This window comes from Phaseolus vulgaris, chromosome 4, assembly GCF_000499845.2.
Source record: "Phaseolus vulgaris cultivar G19833 chromosome 4, P. vulgaris v2.0, whole genome shotgun sequence".
Lineage (NCBI taxonomy): Eukaryota > Viridiplantae > Streptophyta > Magnoliopsida > Fabales > Fabaceae > Phaseolus > Phaseolus vulgaris.
In genome coordinates this window covers 21,454,613-21,477,900 of record NC_023756.2, presented here as the reverse complement: position 1 = coordinate 21,477,900, position 23,288 = coordinate 21,454,613, and the positions used below count along the sequence as shown (strand labels likewise).

At 37.7% G+C, this 23,288-nt stretch overlaps 2 protein-coding genes and 1 long non-coding RNA gene across 3 annotated transcripts; 2 read left to right on the top strand and 1 right to left on the bottom strand.

Annotated features, from left to right (window-relative positions):
- Nucleotides 1–11,316: 11,316 nt before the first annotated feature.
- Nucleotides 11,317–12,079, top strand: LOC137837437 (uncharacterized). Its single transcript, XR_011085459.1, has 3 exons — nt 11,317–11,456; nt 11,551–11,662; nt 11,796–12,079. It is a non-coding gene; the product is annotated as an uncharacterized lncRNA (long non-coding RNA).
- Nucleotides 12,080–15,376: 3,297 nt separating this feature from the next.
- On the bottom strand, nt 15,377–18,500 carry LOC137837436 (nudix hydrolase 2-like). The gene is made up of 9 exons (XM_068646422.1): nt 18,278–18,500; nt 17,676–17,887; nt 17,521–17,586; nt 17,270–17,407; nt 16,998–17,075; nt 16,714–16,764; nt 16,597–16,631; nt 16,354–16,462; nt 15,377–16,040 (listed from the first exon to the last, which is right to left on the bottom strand). The coding sequence occupies exons 1-9, from the start codon at nt 18,411–18,413 to the stop codon at nt 15,849–15,851; spliced, it is 1,017 nt and encodes a 338-aa protein (XP_068502523.1). The 5' UTR covers nt 18,414–18,500; the 3' UTR covers nt 15,377–15,848.
- Nucleotides 18,501–22,068: 3,568 nt separating this feature from the next.
- Nucleotides 22,069–23,088, top strand: LOC137838466 (uncharacterized). Its single transcript, XM_068647710.1, has one exon. The coding sequence runs from the start codon at nt 22,069–22,071 to the stop codon at nt 23,086–23,088; it is 1,020 nt and encodes a 339-aa protein (XP_068503811.1).
- Nucleotides 23,089–23,288: the final 200 nt, after the last annotated feature.

Sequence of the window (23,288 nt, the reverse complement as noted above, 5' to 3'; positions counted from 1 at the left end):
GCTTCCTCCTGATCCGACTTGATAACTATTACCTTGCCGCTGAGGTCTGGCAGCTTCATCTTCATATGACGCGTGGAGGATATCACGTTGAGCCTATTCAGCACCGGTCTCCCCAACAAGATGTTGTAGGCGGAATTGGCGTTTACGACCAAGTATCGTATGCTTTCGGTGCGCGAGGCTTCTCCATCTGTGAATGTCGTCCTCAGCTCCAAGTAGCCTCGGACTTCCACTTGGTTGTCTGTGAACCCATATAGGCAGCCTGTGTAGGGCCTCAGAAGGTCAGGGGACAATCGCAGCTTGTTGAATGTCGACAAAAACATGACGTCTGCGGAGCTCCCTTGGTCGACAAGGACCCTGTGCACCTTACGGCCCGTTGTGACGACTGAGATGACTACGGGGTCGTTGTCGTGGGGTACAACGTCTCGGAGATCCCCTCTCGTGAACACGAGGTCCGACTCCCATGGCTCACCCGAGATTCTCTCTTCAATTGAGTTAACCCCCCTCGCGTATTTCTTCCGCTGGGAGGCGGTGGGTCCGCCACCAGAAAAACCTCCGGCGATGTTATGGACCTCGCCGAGCACGGGCATCTCGTGCGCCTGTTCTTCTGTGGGCGCCGGCAGGGTGGGTGTCGCAGCGGGTTCTGCAACATAATCCTTCAGGAAACCGCTTCTCACAAGCTCGTCTAGCTGATAACCCAACGACAGGCAGTTGTCGATGTGATGACCAAAAGCTTCGTGGAACTCACACCAAGAGTCTTTTCGTGGCCCCAATACCTTGTCAGTCTTCGCCGGTCGCCTCAACCTCTCAGCTATATTAGGCACGGCTATCAGGTCCTTCAACTCCACCGCGAAGTTGTACCTCGCCGGTCTGGCCCTCTCCCTGACAGGACGATCGCCTCCTGCGGGGCCCCGGAGCCGGGGCTGGGGTTTTCTGGTCTCGTAGGGGCGTCTCCCCTCTGGTTTTTTCTTTCCCGTCGTGGTCTCGTTGACCCTGACAGGCTGACTCCGGGTCTGTACTCTTGGGCGTGAGGGCACGACGCTGGTGCGTTTTTCACACACCTCTCCCTCGGAAGCGATATGCTCCACCGCGCGGCGCCGTATTTCGGCGAAAGTCCTTGGGCGATTGCGTATAATAGACTCGCAAAAGGGGCCGGGACTCACGCCCTTCCTGAAGGCGTACACAATCATGGGTTCCTCCGACGTGCCCACTTTCACCACTTGGGACCCGAAACGGTTGATATACTCCTTCAAACTCTCCCCTTGGTATTGCTTCACATCAAACAGATCGTAGGAGACCGGCGGCGGGGCCCTGTTCGCCAGGTATTGCTCTCTGAACAACTGGGACAGCTGCTGAAAAGAGGTGATATGGCCGCTAGGAAGGCTGATAAACCAATCCATGGCCATTCCAGTCAAAGTGCTCATGAAGAGCTTGCATCTTGCGGCGTCAGAGCCGCCTACTAACACCATTTGTGTGTGAAACGCCGTGAGATGTGCCTCGGGGTCCTCCATCCCGGTGAAAATCGCCTTGGGCCCTGCGAAGGTGTTGGGGATCGCCGCATCTAGGATCTCCTGCGAGAAGGGAGTGGAAAACTCTCTTGGTGGTGTGAGATGCTCCATCTCTTCGTTCTCGCGTTGCCCCTGGTTGTTCCTCAGACTTCGACGCAACTCCTCATTAACGCGACGGAGCTCGTCGTTCCTCACATGCGAGGCGTCGAGATCCGCCTGCATGCGCTCTTGCTCTATCTTCGAATCCGCCATATCATCCTGCAGCCCCCGCATATTCTCCCGGACCTGCTGCATGGACATTTCTTCTCCCGCAGCGGGTGCGGTACCTCGTCTAGTGGTGGCCATTCTTCACTGTTTTCTCAAACGGGATCGTGACTTGATAGATCTTTTCAAACTTGTGATGGGACCAATGTTTTATATCGGCCCCACGGTGGGCGCCAAATGTTCCGTCCGGTTGGCCTGGGACGTCTTCATGCGCGACCTCAACCGTCAGCTAGGGACTCCTTCCCACTGGTTACCTATGGATTCCGGCAAAGAAGGACAAAAAGGGCGCCCTAGCGGCCATTTGCACTCCGACGCTCAAGTCAGCCGACAAGAAACACCAAAACTCTGCACCTCCGTATCGGAACACCGTGGATGGTGCTCTGAAGGTGGTAAAAAGAACTGTGTATTGTGTATATTTTCTCGCTCTGGCAAACAACCTTTCCCTAGTCCCTTGTGCGTAGCCTCAAGACTTCGAGCAAGCAACTAGAGTATATTCTGGGAAAATTTGCCAAAACCTCGAACCCCGTTCCCAACATTCAAAGCGCTATTTAAGCTCTTCCCGTATTCAAAGCGCCTTAAAGCGCATTTAATTATAAAATGCTCAACGCATTTAAGACGTTCGAAACGTTCGGGAGCATTTATAGTACCTTAAACGCTCGAAGCGAAAAATGTATTAAATAACCTTAATTACCTTACACCTGACAACGTGGCGTTTCCATCCTGACTTGGCTGCTGTACACGTGGAGGGCCTCACAGCACCGTTACCCTATCTGAGGGTGTTTCCTCGCGTGAGTCCTCCTACCTGGGAGTGCAACTGCGCAAGGGGTGACTTTTTGGGTGCCAACTCATGCCCCCAAGCCTCTAGTCACTCACTGTGAGAGCGTATCTACCTTCCTCTCGTGCCCTGTGCCTGGCTGCCCCCGGGCATGACTCCTCTCCTGGGTCGTATCTATCCCAAGGGCGTTTCTGGACGGCAGGGGCACTTCACGAGGCAGGTTGCTCTATACTGGCGCTATTTCTATGGCCTTGAAGCCACCTTTCTCTTCTCTTCATCACTGTTCCCTGGTTATCCGGGGTTTGGGGCCTTCCCACGGCGTCGCCCCCTCCATGGTCTTTCCTACCCATGGGTATCGGGGAGCAGCGCTGTGGTCACCTTGCTCTTGTGTCATTCCACCTTGGCGACACCCTGCTAGGCGACGCCTTATCTTGGCGACGCCCTGCTAGGCGATGCCTTACCTTGGCGACGCTTTCTCTTGGCGACGCTTCCTCTTGGCGATGCCTGCACTTGGCGTCACCCCCACCTGGGCGACGCCTTACGTTGACTTTGACCTCGACGTTGACTTTGACCTTGACTTTGTCAACGCCCGGGTACGGGACGGTACAACTACTGCCAGAGCTGCTCTTTCACCGAGATCGGGCTCCTTATGGCTATTATCGCGACGCACTTCCCAGGATTTGCCTCTATCCCACGTTCAGTAAGTAAGAAACCTAAGAACTTGCCTGCCTCAACCCCGAACACACACTTCTATGGGTTCAGCTTGAACCTGTACTTCGCTATCGTGGTGAACAACTCTTCCAGGTCGGCTACATGTTGCTCCTTCTACTGGGAGGTGACCACCATGTCATCCACGTATGCTTGGACATTCCGTCCTAACATGGGCGCTAGTACCCTGTCTATCAACCGTTGGTAGGTGGCACCTGCATTCTTTAGCCCAAAGGGCATTACCTTGTAGCAATAACAAGACAACTATGTCATAAACGCTGTCTTGCACTCGTCCCTAGGGTGCATCATGATTTGGTTGTAACCAGAGAAGGCATCTAGGAAGCTGAGGAGCCTGCATCCATAGGCGCTGTCCACCAAGGCATCAATACTGGCCAACGGGTAGGAGTCCTTCGGGCAGGCCTTGTTAAGGTCCGTGAAGTAAACGCACATCTTCCACTTCCCGCTGGTCTTTTTTACCAATACCACATTGGCTAGCCACTCGGGGTACTGAATCTCCCTAATGTGTCCAGCCTTCAACAGTTTCTCTGTCTCTTCACGCACGACCTGACGCCTTTCTTTATTGAATTTTTTCCTTCTCTGGCGAACAGGTTGGATCGAGGGATCTATGGTGAGACGGTGACACAGGAAATAAGGCCGTAACTGGTCTGTGGACAGTTGTAACTTGTTGAAGGTTGTCTAGAACATCACATCGGCTGAACTTCCTTGGTCCATGAGAACGCGGTGCACCTTCCTTCCTATTGTGACTAGTGAAACCACTATTGGGTCGTTGTCATGGGGTATGACATCTTGAAGGTCGGCCTTGGTGAAGACGAGGTCGACATCGGGGGTTTGATCTACCTGTTGTGCTTCCACCGCCATTACCTCCCGCGCGTACTTCTTTCGCTGAGAAGCAGTGCATCCCCCCCCCCCCCGTGAAAATCCTCCAGAGATTGTGTTTACCTCCCTGTGAATGGGCACCTCGTGCCCCTGTCATGTTCGGGATAGCGATAAACTCCTTGAGCTCTACTAGAAAATTATGCTTCGGGGGCGGGTTCCTTCGTGTGCGTGCCCCCTCCTGGGGCTGTTCGTAGGGTTTTCCAACTCCTTTCTTTTCTGTTATCGTCTCGTGCATCCTCATGGGCTGAGGTCGTACTGTTGCTCAAGGTTAGATGGGGCCGACCAGACCGCGTTTCTCTGTTACTCGATCATCTGCAGCGATGTGTGCCAACGTTCGACGTCTGATCTCAATGAATGTCCCGACAACATTCCTTTGACGAAGGCGTGCACTGTCATGGCCTCGTTTTTGGGTTTCAATCTTACCACCTGGACCCCAAACCTGTTCAGATACTCCTTTAAAGACTCCCCCTGGTACTGCTTAATGTCAAAGACATCGTACAAAAATCGAGTGGGGGCCCTGTTGACAAGGTATTGTTCTCTGAACAGTGTCGCAAATTGGTCGAAAGTGGTGATATGTTCGTTTGGGAGGCTGACAAACCATTCTAGTGTCGCGTCTACCAACGTACTCATAAGTAGTTTGCAATACACAGCGTTGAACCCTCCAGTGAGCATCATCTGAGTGTGGAATGCTGTGAGATGGGCCTCTGGGTCCTCGACGCCTGTAAAGGTGACCTTTAGGCCCAGAGATGTGGTGGGTAATGACGTATCCATGATCACTTGGGAGAATGGCATGGGACGAGCCCTAGGTGGTACAGGCGGGGCACGTTCATCCACCGCGCATTCTCCCGCATGTTGCAAACCCCTGCGCAATTCTTCATTGGTCCTGCGCAACTCTTCGTTGTCTGCTTGAGACGCAGCTATTTCAGCCCTAAACGCCGCCACCTACTCCTGGAGAGCGCGCATGTTCTCCATGAGTTGCTGCATGGTAATGTTGTCCCCTCCAAGAGGTGCAACATCTGAAGCCATAGTGGATCATTGCCTCGTACTCCTCATGGTAAAGAACTCTTAATCACGATTGCGTGTGAGACCTTGTTTTAACGGGCCCCACGGTGGACGCCAAATGTTCCTGCCGGTTGACTCAACTGTAGCCTTGGACCCTTCTATCTCTGCCTAAGAATCGTACCTTCTTGATCAAGAAACCTCTCACCTGCAAAGACAAAGGGGCGCCCTAGCGGCCGTTTGCACTCCGACGCTCAAGTCAGTATTAGGGCAAAGAAACACCAAGAATGTATATTAGCTTCAGTCTTAGAAACTGTGTACCTTGCTAGGGTTTTTGGCACCCTTTATATAGGCTGAAACTAGGGTCTACCTTTGTGTTGTTACCCTTATCTAGGGTTCCTGGGGGAATGTCCCTGCGCCGCTATTTAGGTAATCTTAGCGTATCTGGCACATAGAACCTTCCTTAACTGGAGTGCAACGAATAACATGGTGATCGCTTGGGTACCAACTTGTGCACATATTCTGTAGCACCATCTGCTTTGTGGGTGCCCTAAGCATTCACGTGCCATGCATGCAACTTCCCTGGAAACCCTAACCCTAATGGGCTTTAACGCCTCCCAGGATTATTCATACGTGTTGCGCCTTCATGCGCTATACACACCAGGTGCATGGATCCCTCGTGACTTAGGCTTCCCACACATCTCATGTCTTAACTGTTGACTTAACATAGCTCTAGGGCCCACTGTACGTGGCCTCTCCATAACATTAAGACCACCGATGTCCAATCTTCTCCCTCTACTGGCGAGGTCCGATATCGATCTCCAACATCGGGGCTTAGGATACCAATATCCAAAGACTAACCAATCTCTGGTAGGTGCATCTGGGGCTCACCTCACGTGGCCCCCTTTCATTACCAGGCATCGGTGCGCGATGTCTGTGGTTAATCTCTAGGTCAATGACCGAGGACTGGTCGGGACAAGTATCCCTTGGAGGCACTAAGACCCATAAGGGTTAGGGTTTCCAAGGATAGACTGCATGCATGACACATGAATACTTAGGGCACCCATAGAACAGATGGCCCCACAGCGCTGGTGCATGAGTTGGTACCCTGGCGGCCATACTGTTAGGGTTTTGCACTCCAGAAGAGGAAGGTCTTGTGTTGCGGCTGCGCTAAGCTTGCGCAACGCGTCACAAGATGCCTCGCCAGTAACCCTAATTCCATTTAAGGAAAGATTCACGTGGGACAGGGAGTTGACCTAGATACAACCTATATAAAGGCTGGTAAGAACCCTAGAAAGGTACGCCATTTCTAAGACTGAAATTTTTTTACATACTTATTGTTTCTTAGCCCAGTACTGACTTGATTGTCGGAGTGCAACCAACAGGTAGGACCCTCTCTGTTTCAATGGAGTCACTCTCGAACACTCAAGGAGAGAGCAAAAACAACCAGAAAATAAGAGGAGTCACCATTTGCCTTTGAAGTCAACGGTGATCGAGTCCACCGGCGAGAACACTAATAATATTATTAATATTATTATTACTAATAACACTAAAAAAATAAAAATTTAATAGAAGTTTTTTAAGAGCGGTTATAATAACCTCCATGAAAACACAACTTTGTAGAGGTTTGTTGAACCCATGATAAGTCTCACTGGTTTTTAGATAAACTGCAGCAAAGTTTTAATTTTTTTCACTTTCCTAACTTTTTTCCAGAGGCATAATCTTTATTATGTTTTTTAAGCACTGCACTTTAAAAAAAACCTTTTCACGCTTTACACCGTGCTTTTCTTTAGGAGGCAGATAGTTCAGAGGCAGATTAGTTTCAGAGGAAGACACTGTTCTCATGCCCTAGAAAACCATCTTCAACTTTTCCAATCATCATCTCTGAATTAAATCTTTATTTCTCTCTGCTTTTTGTGTCAGAGGCAATATTCGTTCTCTTTTGCCCTATGGTTTTTCGGAATTGATTTTCATTTTCCCCCATTTCTCATTTTCAGACTGCTGTGCGTTTTGCGGGTTTGGTGCATCAGGTCTCTGCTCAAGGATCGAAGACTGTCTCTGGTTCTCTGGTTTGCTCTTTTTTATCGTAATGATCTTTAGTTTCTTGATTTAATAACAATGTGTTGTTCATATTTGAGAGTAGCTTTTTTTTATAATTGTTCTTCGGTGTTTTTTTTTTATAATTGTTTGTATTTGTAGTTTTTTATTTTGTGGTTGGGGAAGAACAGGGGATGGTAACAGGTGAGATGAAAGATATTCGGTAAATTGTGTGTAGGCAAAGTAAATAAAAGTGAGTCCAATTGAAAAATAAAGTGATACTTCATGTGCAATAATAAACATTTGTGATGGCAGAGATATGGAAAGTAATGCACCATTGCATTGCAGTCAACTATAGAGAAACAGAAAGAAAGAACAAAGTAGAGCCTTGCCATTCAAACCTGCATGATGAAACAAATGAACCACAATGGTTACTTTAGCATAAGAAGTAGAATATTCACTTTAGAATAAAACCCGTTTTGTGTTTATTTTCCTTTGATAACGTGCATCATGCATGTCTGCAACCTTTGACTTGATTAAATATATAAAGATAAATCAAAGTTTAGTTTTGTATTTAAAATTTAAAACTTGTAGTGCTTGGTTGTATGAAAGTTATTTTCACCATGAATCACGTTCTTAAGTAAATTAAATGAATGAGATTGAATTTATTATCACACAATCTCATAATCTTATTAATGATAACAGCTAAATGACCTACAAGTTAAACAAACTGAGTTATAGTGATAAATGAAATGTTAGTTTAAAAGAAAGTTTCAATGTTAGGATTCAAGGGAAGACAAGGTTGAAATCTTTCAAGTATTTTAGCGTTGTTTTGTGTTGAGATGACAAGGAGTATAATTGTTTGTAAGGTTTAGGAATAACAAGAATTAACCTCTGTGTTGTTAAGTCCATAACAAAGGAATTAAGCATAAGAAGGAACCACTCTTGATTTAACAAAGAAAAACAAATAACCGAAATCCAGATCATAAACTATGACGAATCTCTTAGTGAACATGTCTTAAGTTAAACTAATCTAACAAAGATACTTGTTTTTTTTCACAAACATGAATTTCTTATATATGTATGTACCAAGAACTGATGGCTTCTGCTGCCATCACTTGTGTTGTTGTTGTCATTGCAGTTGGAGACATGAGATTCCCAGTAATTGGGTCCATTCAAAGCAAAATAAGGTGTTGTGATAATTATTATAATTAAAATTTATAACAAGTAGTTTTAAAATCTAAATTATATATTAAATTACAAAGAATAAGTTTATCTGTAATTTTCTTAGTGAAAGTGTGATGGTTTTAGATTATGTGACCATTGAAATCATGATGTTGTTGTAATACTGCTGAATTCAATCCTCTTTAGCTCTGTTGTGGTCATTCAAAAGGGAGCCTTCAACATAAGTTGATGAAAGTAATGTGATGGTTCTTGTCATTAATTTACTAGGCTGCTAAGGCTTTTGGTTATGCAAGATTAAGACTCTTGAGAGTATTTGTTTTATTCTAGCTGCCTGTATGAAAAGGAGACTCATCTTACACACTAATGTTAGGAATTACTTTCTCCATTAAGGAGATATTCTTATGTTACCATGTTTCTTCTTTGGTTTTATCTATTATCTACATAATGCATTTGTGAATTGTCGGGGTCAAGTAAGTTTGTGTTTATCCATTAATTATGTTCTGTTTGAGTAATTTTCTGATGTGTATTTGTTTGTATGAGTAGTCAAATATGACCTGATTAGTGTTCTTGACTACCATAATTCATATTAAACTAGAAAAAGATTTGATAATTTTTGGGGGAGGGCATGCTACATCAAGAGTGGCCCGTGCTGCAAAAAAGGTTATGGTGAAGCCCAAAGCAATAACTGCTTACGATGAGTAAAACTCTGGTTGGTAGTTAAATTAATCTTATCATAGTTGATTGATATAGTGATATATAATGACTAATCTATCCTAATTGTTACTATAATCAATTTAGTATAACCAATAAGATATAGAACCTCTATTATGGCACATTAATTGTGTAGAGGCCTAATTAGTAGTTACTGTAAACCTCAGTTGCACATTGTCAGCATTCAGTGTCATTGCTTAGTTGATTAAAACTAATGCTCGTCTGCTCTAAGTCGTTCTCTTTGGCATGTCATATTAAGTTAGTTACCAATAAAATAATGCATTAGCAAATTTGATTCACTGCTTAGACCCAAACTCTAGCTTCTCAAGCTTTATGAACAACCAAATTAGATTATCTTTTCCTATCCATCCTTTTTAAACCAATCTTCTAAACATTATAAGTTTATTTTTTTTTAGTTTGCCAAGTTCACTTTTGGCCTAAGAAAAAGATACAGGGCATCTTTTTAATGGAAAATTTTGGAGTTATATTGAGATTTGATTCAGATGTCTTAGCATTATAAGGTCATCCATTAAAATTTTATTTAATTAAAATGTTGATATATCTAACCCTTATGTTTTCTTGTCCAGTGGATAGATGTCAATGTTTTCCATGCTAGGCCTCTTTCTGCGGTTGAAAAGTTTCGAAAGGGTTAGTAACATTTTAATATTAAAAAACACAAGCAACTAACACATGACTGATAAATAGAGACACTGATAAATGCAACACATAAATATTGACACAATTTATGTATAGTCAAGACTAGTATATTTGACAAATTATTCTCTGACCTTACCAAACTAATTTGATCTAAGCATTTATCACAAAGAGATGCATACATGTTTATGTTGAATCAGTAATAGAAGTGATGGTTCAACTGTTCAAGTATATCAAATCTTTTTGCTATAAATAGAATTACTGGACAGTTGCATATTTATGTCAAATAGGGTGGTATCAAGTATATATACAAATACATAAACTATACTATTTGCGTTCAGAGATGGCCCGATATAAGTACAAGTAAAATAACATATATGAAATAGTTCTATAACTTTAATTTTAGAGATGTATCTGCTGCATAATTTAGTATGATTAATGGTATTTAATATGATTAATGGTATAATAAGTGATTGTGGTTGGCACCAAATAGGAAATAGCTACTCCCTGTAGCCTTGTATGATGTAGGTAGGTAGGTAGTGAGTAGTAAACTTTAACAGTGAAAATAGAATTATAATACAAATTGTGCATAGAGAGGTGGGTGTAGCTGAGAGAGGTGCAGTAATAAACTATTATTAATTGAAACAAAATTGATAATGCACTTGTATGTATATTATAATACAAATTAGGTGAGATAATAAGATAGAAGCATAGCATAGCCTTAACCGAGGGAAAAAAAGGATATCATATGATGAGAACACGGTATTGAGCAACAATTTGAATGGTGGAGGGAGGGGCTGAGAGCAGGTGCAGAATAAAGTAAGAATCCAATACGCCATAGAATGTAGGTTACATAAGCCTATGGCCTTTGCCCCTGGACCGTCTGTCTTCTGAATTTTCATAATATCTTACCTTCTTTTTCTTCTCTTTCTTTCTCCTATTCTATTATTTTTCATCTTCTAATGCAATCTGTACATATCCCACCCCACCCTGTCCTTTGATAGACGTATTGGTTGCTAGGAAAACTGGAGGGTACAGAGAAAAGGACATTAAAATTTTGGATTACCCAAAAGAGCAACGAACATTTGCCAGAGTATCAGAATATGTTGAACAAAATTATATACATTCTCCTCAAGTAACAATTTAGGATTCACTATTGTTTTCTTCAGCTCTTCGCCTTCCAAAGAAAGTTGGAGTTCCTAAAAGACTTGTAAGTTGTTTCATGACAAATGGTATATCTTATCGTGGTGAATTATTTCCGAACTTTCAATTCACTAAAATATTCTACAGGAATTTGTTGAACAAGTGTGATGAAACTAGTTAAGCTTGATACTTTGAAAAATGCTTTGGTTGGTATGCCAGATTGTTTTGGCTTATCAATTGAGCAGAGAAAGTGATTAAAATTAGCAGTGGAGCTTGTAACAAACCCTTCCATTATTTTTATGGACGAGTCTACTTCTGGACTTGATGCACGTGCAACAGCTATTGTTATGCGAGCTGTTCGAAATACTGTTGATACTGGTAGAACTGTGGTTTGCACCATACATCAACCATGCACCACTCTTCTTTTCTCTTTTTTATTGTTATGAATCTTGAATTGCAACCTCAAGTAAGTCCAAGTCAGAAACTCAAGTGAATAGTCATCCTTCAAGGCCTAATACTACCTTTACCGACACCAAAGTATATTCATCCTGCAGTTCTTCAACGTACTTATAAACCTGGTTAGATGTCTGAACTTTCATACAATTTATTTGTCATCTATAAATTGTATTATTCAATATATTGATTCATTTGTAAATTTTGTGATTGATGCAGGACTTCAAGTACAAACTCCACCCCTAGTTGCGCCTGAAACAAGTAATCCTAAAGGTATTCCATCTCCATTTCCCCATCCACCTCCATCTACCTCCATCTGCACCTAAAAAAGGTACTAAACATGCTCACCCTACACCTCCAACGGCATCTTAGCCAAGTAATTTTTGTTCACTTTTTTTCAAATTTATTAATCATCACATAATTAGGCACAATTGTTGTTTTTCATTGAGTTGATTTATTTTCAGGAACCTTGAAAGACAGGATATGTTCAACCCCCAATTGCACCTTAATCTGATTTTCAGCCACCACATCAATATGTATACGTACCAGCACCTTGGTACATTAGATGTATATTAGGATGTTATTTAGTTTTTTTATCATGTCTATTTTTATGACTAAGAAGAAAGGGTACATTTTTATTCATTTTTCAAGGTTTCATAGGTTTTAGTTATTCATGAACACTATTTTGTTTGTATGGTGCACTTTGCTATCATTCGAGTCATTCACAACCCTACTATCTTTTGATACATGGTTTTTTCAATTTTGTAGATGCAATAGAAAAAAAACTACATTGCATTAACAATACAAACATACCGGTTAAAAAAAGTTTAGAAAAAAACTAACAAATATGCCTGCAACATTATTAATAGAGTTTAGAACCAACCTAGATTATGAATATTAAAAATATTCAAAGGTTTGCTAATAAATGCCTCTTTACAGGAATTCAATGTTCTAATTTAATTAATATCAATCCAAGATGTAAGGATAATGTATTTGTCTGTAATTAAGGCCAATGTCTAATGGGTGATTTCCAAGTCCTTAACATTCAGATCCCACAACTTTGGGTAGGAAAAAAATAAAGATATAAATGAAGGTTGGGATAAATTTATTGGGTAAAGTGTAAAACCACTTATTTCATTTTTCTTTAATTTCCATATTTTATATTCATTTTTATTTTGCAATGTAAATTTAGTAAACTTTATATAAAGTAATAATAAATTATAGTAGAATTATTGTTATGTATTTTAGCCTTGTATCACAAATAAATAAACATGAGAAGCCACAAACATTGTCTCATATTGCGATACTCACATTTCTCATTTTCTTTAGTGTATTTAGAACTGCTCAAACATATTCACAGTAGAATGTGGGTCTCTTTGTCGATTTGAACTATTTTTTTTCTAAGCACGATGTTAATTTATTATTCTTATTTAGAATTTTTTATTTTTATTTGGAATGTAAACTGTTGGTGGTGATTTACCAATGAATTAGTGTATTTAGTGAGCCATTGGATCTCTTTTGAAAAGTCTGGCCCATTAATTTGTCCAGTATTTTTATTATTTGTCACATACTTTTTTTTATTTATGCACCTCCTAGAAGTAATGGAGGTTTTCAAACCGTCGGGAATAGTGAGAGTTTTCGAACCGTCAAAAATAGTGGGAGTTTTCAAACCGTTAGGAATAATAGGGGTTTAAAACTGTAAGAAATAATGGGAGTTCAAACTGTCGAAAATAATGGGGGCTTCAGAACTGTTAGAAAGTGATTATTTTTTAGAATATCGTAAAAATCGCTAGTAATTAGTTAGCGACGCTGGATCTTCCAGGAAAAAAGCAAACCGCAGATAATGCACTTAACGGGGGTTAAAATTGTCGGAAACGTCAAATATAACCCTGTTATTTTTTTTAGTCTAATATTATTATTACTAATAATATTATAATAATAATAATTATTATTATTAATATTAATATTATCATTAATATTAATTTTAGTATTGTTATTATTAATATTAATATCAATATTATCATTAATATCAATATTATTATTATTATTATAATTATTAAAAATATTTTGTGTGTAATACTTTATATACGGATAATGTAATTATTTCTACTTTATGGCGTCAAAATTACATACTGATTAAATTTGTACGTAATCACTTTTGGCTTACATACGGAAAAATTGCATACTGAATTAAATCTGTATGTAATCACTTTTATTCTTATATATGGAAAAATATGTATGTAATTGTACTAGTCCTCGGTCATTGGAGCGGTGCTAGAGAAAGACCTCAGACATTGGTGTCTGATAATAATGGTGGGCCACATAAGGTGGGCCCCAGAAATCATATCAGATACCAGTTAAACACCCAGATATAAGAAAAGACCTAAGTCACGAGAGGATCATGCATGGGGTGTGTATGGTACATTCGGGTACGACACAAGCAAGTGTTCCTTGGAGGCGTTGAGGCCCGTTAGGGTTAGGGTTTCCAAGGGAAGACTGCATGCATGACACGTTAATACTTAATGCACCCATAGAACAAATGGTCCTGCAACATTGGTGCATGAGTTGGTACCGTGGTTGCCATACTGTTAGTCGTTGCACTCCAGTAAAAGGAAGTCTTATGTGCCAAATTACACTAAGATTGTGTAATAGCGGCGCAAGGACGTTCTCCCAGGAACCCTAGATATGGGTAACATAACAGAAGTAACCCTAGTTACAACCTATATAAAGGGTGGTAAGAACCCTAGCAAGGTACACCGTTTCTAAGACTGAAACTACTTTATTCACTCACTGTTTCCTTGCCCTAGTATTGACTTGAGCGTCGGAGTGCAAACGACCGCCAAGACACCCTTTTGTCTTTGCATGTGAAAAGTTCTTCAACCCAAGGAAGTTCTTCAACCCAATTTACATACAAATTCAGATTCAGATATAATAATCGGTATGTAAATAGAAAATTTCTTGTAGTGGAAATAACAGGTTGTTTTTGTGTGACAACAAAGACAAAATAAGCATAGCTTTTCCAAATCATTTTGAAAATCACTAAGTGTTAAACAACAACTTGTTTCGACAATTCATCAGGTTAAAAACTTGCCTTAGCCTCAAACCCTTGAGTAGGAGCTTTCAACTGGTTGATTTGAAAAACAACTAAATAAAAAATTTTCAGCTTTTAAGAAAACACTTCTTTCAAAAGATATAAAGATCATATGAGTTTTGATCACTTTAAGAAGTGAACTAACAAGTCAAAAACTAGTAGACAACACACACATCAGTAGGTTCTTCAAGCTTTTTTCATATATTTGAAGACATCAAAGCATTTTGTTCAACAATCACCATCCCATATTCTGGGATAGAAATATTACTTGGAAAAGATAAAAAGAAGAAAATGTAGGGTTAAATTAAAATATCCATAAAGAAAATTCTGTATTTTGGCATAATACATGAGATGCAGGTTAAGATTTCGGAGGAACAGAAAGTAAAAGACCTAACTATTAATTTATATAGATAGATTAATGGGTTCAAATATAATTATTAAAATAAGTAAAATTTAAATTTTAAAATCTCGACACCAATAATTAGTGATTTTTCTTTGAAAAAAAAACTATATATACTTTTAAAAATAAATATTAATAAAATAATAATATCTTCTATTTTATATTTTTACTTTTAGTTAAAATTAGAAAAAATAATACTAAAGTGAAAAAAAATAAAATAAACAAACAAACAAAGTTCAAGTTTATTTTAAATAAGTTTTTTTAATTAAACTGGCTTAAATAAAATGGGTTAAACTTGTATATTTTAAACTTTTTTAGTTACTTAAACTGAAATTCTCATTTGCGTTTACAATCAGAATTTTTTTTTTAGTGTACAATAACTTCTATTAGTCGTAATATTGACTATATATTATTTATTTTAAAAGTTAATATTAAATATGTGCTTAAGTAGTGAAGTTGTTACACGTATATCCTTAAAAATTCAATACTTTCGAAGAAGTTTTCCACAAAAGTTACAAACTATCTTTCCAAACACTTTCTTTAATACAACACGCTTTCCAAACACTTTCTTGTATTAACTTTGTGAGACATATTTTTCCCATATATAATATCATACATCAAGATAAAAAAAAATGAAATTCTTATGTTTTTAATTAATGGTAAACTATTAGATAGCAATTGTTATTGTTATTACAATCCCAAAGGATTAAGACTACACTTGACTTTATTTACTCAATAAACAACTACAAAATAAAATACAATTGTGAAGTCCTCCTCTTATGAATGAAATGAACAAATTGGAAATTTACAACATTAATTATTCCTTCTTATCCCCTTAGACATTTTGAAAGAGAAGAATGGTATGATTTGAAACTTGTGTGGAAGTATAGATTTTATGTACATAGAACACTTAATGATTGAATGAAATGTGTGGGAAATGATGATGATGGTGGTGATGGAGCAATGAGTGTGAAGGCTTGGAAATTTGGAAGAAAGTGAAAAGAGAAAAAATTTAGGGTTTGGATGCTAAGATGGGGGAGCAGCATCCTTCTTGTTGAAGTAAAAGTAGGATTTCTTGGGAGAGGAAGTGGAAGAAAGAATGGTGGAAAAGCCATTGTATTTGCCACCAAATTTTGATAACCCTATTTTGGTGAGAAAGTCAAACACCTCATTGTTTCTCACAAATGGTTGGGCCATGTAATCCTCAACTGCCATCCACTGAAAACAACCAATAAAATATCACATTAAATCATTCATTGGTTGTCTTATTAAGTATGTTTGTTTATTTTCTTTCTACTTTTCTATAGTCATTTTTTAAAGTACAAACAAAATCTTATGTGCAGATTGTTTTTCTTTTGGCACCCTTTTTGTAGACAGCCTAGGGTTCCTCCAATTTACAGAAAAAATTATACAAAAACATTCATAATTCTTATTCAAAAATTTAAAATAAAAAATGGTAATTTTATTATATATAATAATCTGCAAAAGTGGAAGAAGTCTTTAATCATATTGTTTATAAATTGAATGATACCTGAGCTGCTTCAATTTCTGAAACTTGTCTCTGAATCTCAAAGGAAACAGGTTGCAACATGCAAACAAAGAACAACTCTGATTTCCTGAAGAAAGCTTCGTGCCTTTCCCTGATACCAAAAAACAAACAGAGATCATTAAGGACATTATTTAATAATTTAGTATTGATTTAGTTTAGTTTAAATAAACAATCTAATAATCCTAATGTCACTAACATACTATATACTATTATCTCATCACTTACTTGAATGCTATGACCTCCACAAACTTTGTTTCTATCTGAAAGAAAGCACAAACTTTAGACATAGAAATAAAAATAGAGAAAGGATTTTAAAAAATGTTCAGATCATTTTTCGCTTACCCCTGTTTCTTCTTTTACTTCCCTTATTGCAGCAGTGCAAATATCCTCACCCTGCAAATGGAATTCAGATTAATAAATAATAATTAAACCTAAAATGCTAAACATTAAATTTAAGAAATTAAAATATTTTTTAAAATTCTTTTATTCCTCCAATTTAGTGTTTTGAAATTAAAGTCATATTCTTTTAAATTTGATTTTGAAAGATCAAAAGCATGTTTATTTAAAAAATAAAATTTAAACTTTTCATTTAAAGTTTAGCGATGAACAATGATTTTTGAACATACTTCATCAACGGCTCCAGTAGGCAACTTCCATAATCCTTTGCCACTAAACCTGCCATTGCTTTCTTGAACCACAAGCACCTATCAAACAATCATATTAATTTTCTTATAATGTTTTGATAAAATGACATGTAAAAAATGTGCATAATAATACAAAAAATTGGGAGAAAAAAAATGCAATTAAGGCACATAAGCACAAAAGGATGACAATAAGAGTGGGAACAAAAGGGTTGATTTATCACTGTACTATGACCGAGTGGTATAAGAAGAATTACCTCCCTATTGGCATTGATGACAAAAGCACCAATAGCCACGCGGTGAGAAGCATTTGCAGGAAGTGTATCAGGAGTGTTGGGAATCCAATTCACAAGCATCAAGTAATTTGGTTCAGCATGGTGGAATCTGAATCCAGCCTGCAAAAACAACCACCCCAACATCACGAAATGCTTCTTCTTCTTTTTGTCTAGCAAAAACCAACTCTAAAAAGCTAGGTGTATATGTTACAGAAAATTAGACAAATGTTTACCTTAACTGCAGAATCCACAAGATTAGAGTGTTCTTTGGCCAGCTTGATCCACACTCCCTTCTTACCCTTTTAAGAACCACATTGTAAAGTGATGAATCCAAAAGTCCGAAACTAATGAACATTAGAGTTTATATTGCTACTTAAACATTTTGTACCTGCTCCCTCCATTGCGATATTGAGGCTTTTAGCAAAGAGGCAAAAACAGAAGAATCCATAGATTCTTCCACATTTACTATGACTCCCCCATGTTGGTCTTCAACTGCTCTCAATGTTTTAATGCCTTTCCTTGACACTTCCTCCTCTTTTGACAAAGAAGCCAGGGTGTTTGACATGTATAGTCTTGAGAAACCAAAAGTCTTCTTCAAGCCTAAAAAGGGTGTTCAAGAGTGAAAATATAAGAAAAAATGAATCTAGTTTTGTTTTCTCAAAAGGAAAAAAAATAGTATTTTTACTCATAAAGAATAAATTTTTAACCAATTGTGTCAATTATAATGATCAGGGCTAAATTGTTTGATATATATCAAAGTGGAGAGTTACACTTTTTTTTTATTAATGGATGATTTTTATTCATAGAAAAAGAAAATAATCCTCAACTGATTTTCTCTTATAATTTTGAATCAAATTATTATGATAACACTTTTCATCTAACTTTTTCAAATGCACAAGTTGATTTCAGTTATAAAGAATTTGTTTTATTTTTCTTTTGAAAATGTTTGGTGAAAAAAGTTATCCAATAAGACACAAGAGTAAACATTACCTTGAACTTGGGGAATGAGAGAACCAACAAGAGCTCTACTTTGGTGATGAGGGGCATGAGAAGAAGATGAGAGCAAGAATTTTGAAGCTTGCAAAAGGGGGGAAGAAAAAAGCTTACAAGATCTAACAAGACTCATAATGAAACCAAAAGTGCAATGATCAACTCAAGAGAGAATAGCAAGACCAAGTAATAATTAGTGATTGAAAGTAAACAAGTTGGAGGAGAGAATGAAAGCTTGAGAATATATATAGAGAGAGAGAGACGCCAAATGCACAATTTCCATGCAATATGAAGCCTAAACTTTGATTTGAATGAGTCATAAATGGAGAATTTCCATGCAATATGAAGCCTAAACTTTGATTTGAATGAGTCATTGCAGAAGATGTTTAAATTTCTTGAGAATGTGAAAAGAGAAATCAACAAGTAAATGCAAAAAGGACAAAAAAATATGTAGCGAAAGAGACAAGAACACCACTAATTAGCTTTTCACATTCAAACTCAACGTAGGAACTTTGTGTCACTTTTTCTTTGAAATTACGATGAAACGCGCTGCAGAATTCATCAACCATAATCCACGTAACGTGATACCATATTATATTCCAAAAATAACAAAAAATTATTTCTTTATTTCTCTTAGCATTAAATAAATACTACTTTTAATATTCTCTTTTTTTTATTACTTTAGGGCTTTTTAATCTATGTGGATGTATTATTTATTTATTATGAAAAATAATAGCCAATGGTACCTCAAAGGTACACAGCAGATTATTTTATTTTATTTTGAGGTTTAATTTCGTGTTTTATCAGTTAACTATCGTTGTTTTTCGAAATTTACCATTCTCATTATTTTAGTATCAACTTTTCAATTTTAGTATGTTTTACCATACAAATATTTTTCACATATCAGTTGAATTTGTCAACGAAACATAGAAAGAATAAAAAATAAAAAATTGATGATCATGGAAGAAAAACACACGGAAACCTTAGGGACTGATTATTTTATTTTTATTCTTTACAATAATTTAATTTTATGAAATAGTTTTTGGAAATTGTTCTTAGATTATTAAAGAGATGTGTGGTCATTTTCTTAAAACAGTTTTAAAGAGATAAGAAAGAAGAATTAGCATTGCTTATTCACGTATTTATTGTCATAAAAACAAAAATATAATATGTTTAAATATATTTTAAGTCCAGCAAATATTGTTATACTTTTTTCTTTAAATTTTTTTTTGTTACTTTAAACTCATAACATTTATCCAGTATTTCTTTTATTTCTTATAGTTAATTTAGTGCTGGAAAATATTAACTAAGATGGTTAAGAGAATACGTTTTAAAATTAACATAATTGGATCATTTTAAGTATGAAGTAAAATTATGTGTTGTATGGTTTCTTAAAATTATAGAATTTAATTTCCATCCAAAAAATCTAAAAATCTAAAAATTTTAAATTTTTTATTATATTCTTATGTATATTTTTGTATTTTCTTGTAAAATCAATATATAATTTTGTATTTACTTATAAATTCAATTTCAGTTGAATATATCTTGAACTAACTAAGATTAAAATATTATTGTTTGGAGAATGTCTCCTTATATCTATTTAGGAGTTGAACTCATGCTAACTTAAATGGAGGTCTAAAACTTCATTTTAATAATAGCATTAAATATATATTTTTTTACTATAATGTGAAATTAGTTTTTGTTTTTAGTCTAAACTTTAGATTTTATGGGTACTTCTAATAATAAAACTATTGAAATAAGTCTTTACCAATGTTTTTTTTACGTAACATATGAACTTTTTACGTGTATTTTATTATAATATTATAACATTCACGTCAATGATGAGTTAGTACGAAATATTTTAACATCTTAATCCACATTAGAAATATGTTTGCCACATGTTGGAGATCCCACATCGACTAGAGATTAGAGCCTTTCATTGTATATAAGTGGGTGCAAACCTCAACCTTATGAGCCGGTTTTATGGGGTTGAGTTAGACTTAAAGTCCACTTCCTAACACCACATAAAAACAACTAACAAATATTCATTTTAATAGTTTCCTTAATACAAGTATCTAAAAGATAAAATATATTTAACCCTTTATAATATAGACATATAGATTTAATTATTCAATCATAGGTTTTTTTTTTATCGCAAGCATAGGTTACTCTTATTACAAACTAAACGAGTTTTGTTCTTTACAAATTAATTCCAAAAGTATGTTATAATGTATGTATACTTTGAAATTAATTTCCTTTATCTTCATGTTTTCTAGGAGTTCTTATTTTGTTTTCATAAATTTGCAGAGGTCCTCCTCAAAATCTCTAGCCTTGCTTCTAGCAAGAACACCCAAGTTTGTTGAATTTGATTATTAACTCTTTGCTCCCTTTCTCTAGCTTTAATAATTTTTTTTTAACTATTTCTTTTTGTGTGTCTATGTCAGAATTCATGATCACATCAATTATAATTTTTACCATTATTAATTGTACTGATAGGGTAAAACCGAGAGGTTCATGCCAAGAACTACATAGTATAACAATTAAGATGATTAAGTTAAAACCGAGAAGTTTTGACCGAAAGCAATAAAGACAAAAGAATAAAACAAAAATATAAAAGTTGTAAAAGCCCAATTAGATAAAAACTTGCAAGAGGGGTGCACAAATAATAAAAAAGGTGCAGAAAGAAAGCCCAAGAGTAAAGGGAAAGCCCATTAAAGAAACTCTATAAATAGGAGTTCAGAGATAGAAAGAGGTAAGAGTGATTTTATCTGATAAATATTAAACCTTTTCTGACTTTGGCATCGGAGCGACTTGCAGGTACCCCCCACCTGTCGTGAGGAGAAGCCGAGAGCACCAGCCTAGAAGAGAAGCCGAGAACACCAGCCTAGAGGAGAAGCCGAGAGTGTCAGCCGAGAGCATTAATCGAGTGTACCAGCCAAGAGAAGAAGTCAAGAGTTCCCACCAAGGAAAGAAATTAAGTCTTGTTAACCTTTTTTGAGTATTCTTGGTCCTTGTTGTAAGAACATTTTGGCGCCCACCGTGGGGCCGAGGGTTAATTGAGAAGGGTTAAAGACAAGATGAGTCAAGGAGGAGAACAAGGTGGAGACCGGGAAGATAGTGCTAACATGCCAATGGCAATGTTGGTCCAATTACAAAAAGAATTCGAGACATTAAAGAAGAATAATGAAGAAGAATTGAGTATGTTGAGAGCCGAAAATGCACGCATGAGGAGAAAGTTACAAGAGGAAACGGTTTTGAATTCATCTTTCGAAACTGTTCAGCCTAGGATACAAGTGAATGAGAGGTTGTATCACAACGAAAGTTCCCAAACCAGAAGAAGATGGCTTGAAAACTCTGGGGTTTGTGCAGGGACATCTTCTAGAAAACATCCGTTTTATGATGTTATAATCGATACTCCGTTGCCTGACAATTGGAAGAACTTGACCATTGACAAATACGACGGGAGTACGGATCCTGATGAGCATATTGCAATATATACTACTCAAATCAGCTTGTATACATGGAATGATGCTGTTATGTGTAGAGTATTTCCTACAACTCTGAAAGGGGCAACATTGAGTTGGTTTACGCGCCTCCCACCTTTGAGTATAGATTGCTTTGATACGTTGATAGAAAAGTTCGGCGCTCAATTTGCAACTAGTCGACCTCATCATTTAACGTCAATCGCCTTAGTGAACATAAGACAAGAAAAAGGAGAATCCTTAAGAGTGTTCATGGAACGTTTTGGAAAGGTTGCTTTGGGAATCTGAAATCTTAGCCCAGAAGTCACTATGCATCATATGATCACGGCATTAAAACCGGGACCGTTTGCCGATAGTCTCTGCAAGAAACCTGCAATCAATTTGGATGAACTAAGACAGCGAGCGTCAAAATTTATGCAAATGGAAGAATTAAGGGAGTTTCGAAACCAAGTAAGGGTTGATGGCGGTGAAAAGAAGATGATAGAAAGAGAACACCCACCTGCTGCAAGAAGAGCCCGAGAAGAATTCAGAAGCCGAAAATTCCAACAATACACACCTTTGAATGCAAACAGAACTAGAGTTTTACAAGAAGCTATGGCAACAGAAATAATACCACCACTACGAAAAGCACGAACACCAGAAAGAGCAGATCATACCAAGCATTGCGAGTATCATAAAAATCATGGCCATCATACAGAAGAATGCATCGGGTTGAAGGATAGAATAGAAGAATTAATTCAAGCTGGACAGTTGAAACGCTTCGTCCAAGGAGGAAATGTGAGAATAAGGTTAAGTCCTGAGAGAGGATCGAGAGGGGGAGAAATGGGCCAGAGAAGGGTTGAAAGATTTGAAAGAAGAGATGAAAAAAGAGTTGAAAAAAGAAGTGATAGAAGAGATGGAAGGCTAGAAAGAAGAAGTGATAGGGATCATCAAAACACTCAGTCAGTAAGGCGGAGTAGGGAACAAAGTCTGGGTAGGCCGGTCAGAGGATTTATAAACACAATTTCAGGAGGTTTTTCAGGAAAGGAATCCTCATCAGCAAGAAAACAACATTGGAGAAGCATCAGAACAATTAATCATATTTTCAAAAGAAGAACCTTGCCACCAATGCTTTTCACAGATGAAAATTTTCAAGAGATTGATCCCGATCACGATGACCCTATGGTGATAACGGTAGAAATAGCCGAATATGCTGTTATGAAAACCTTAGTTGATCAGGGGAGTTCAGTTGATATCTTGTTTTGGGATACTTTCAAAAGATTACATTTAAGAGAAGAAGATATAGTACCTTTCCGAGAGCAGATCATTGGCTTTTCGGGAGAGAGTTAACACTAAGGGGTACATTGATTTGATGACCACGTTTGGAAGAGGCAATAAAACTAAAAAAATCAAAATCAGATATTTGGTGGTGGATGCTACTACATCATATAATGTGTTATTAGGACGATCCTCTTTGAATAAACTGGGAGCAATAGTTTCAACACCGCATTTGGCTATGAAGTTTCCAACAGAAAAAGGTGAGATAGCAA

Excerpts from the sequence above, each read along its gene's own strand:
- LOC137838466 (XM_068647710.1), top strand. The coding sequence starts at position 22,069 with ATGCATCATATGATCACGGCATTAAAACCGGGACCGTTTGCCGATAGT.
- LOC137837436 (XM_068646422.1), bottom strand. The coding sequence starts at position 18,413 with ATGAGTCTTGTTAGATCTTGTAAGCTTTTTTCTTCCCCCCTTTTGCAA. Across the intron at positions 17,888-18,277 it reads TCTCATTCCCCAAGTTCAAG|GCTTGAAGAAGACTTTTGGT; the intron begins GTAATGTTTACT and ends CACCCTTTTTAG. Across the intron at positions 16,463-16,596 it reads GTGGAGGTCATAGCATTCAA|GGAAAGGCACGAAGCTTTCT; the intron begins GTAAGTGATGAG and ends TTTTGGTATCAG.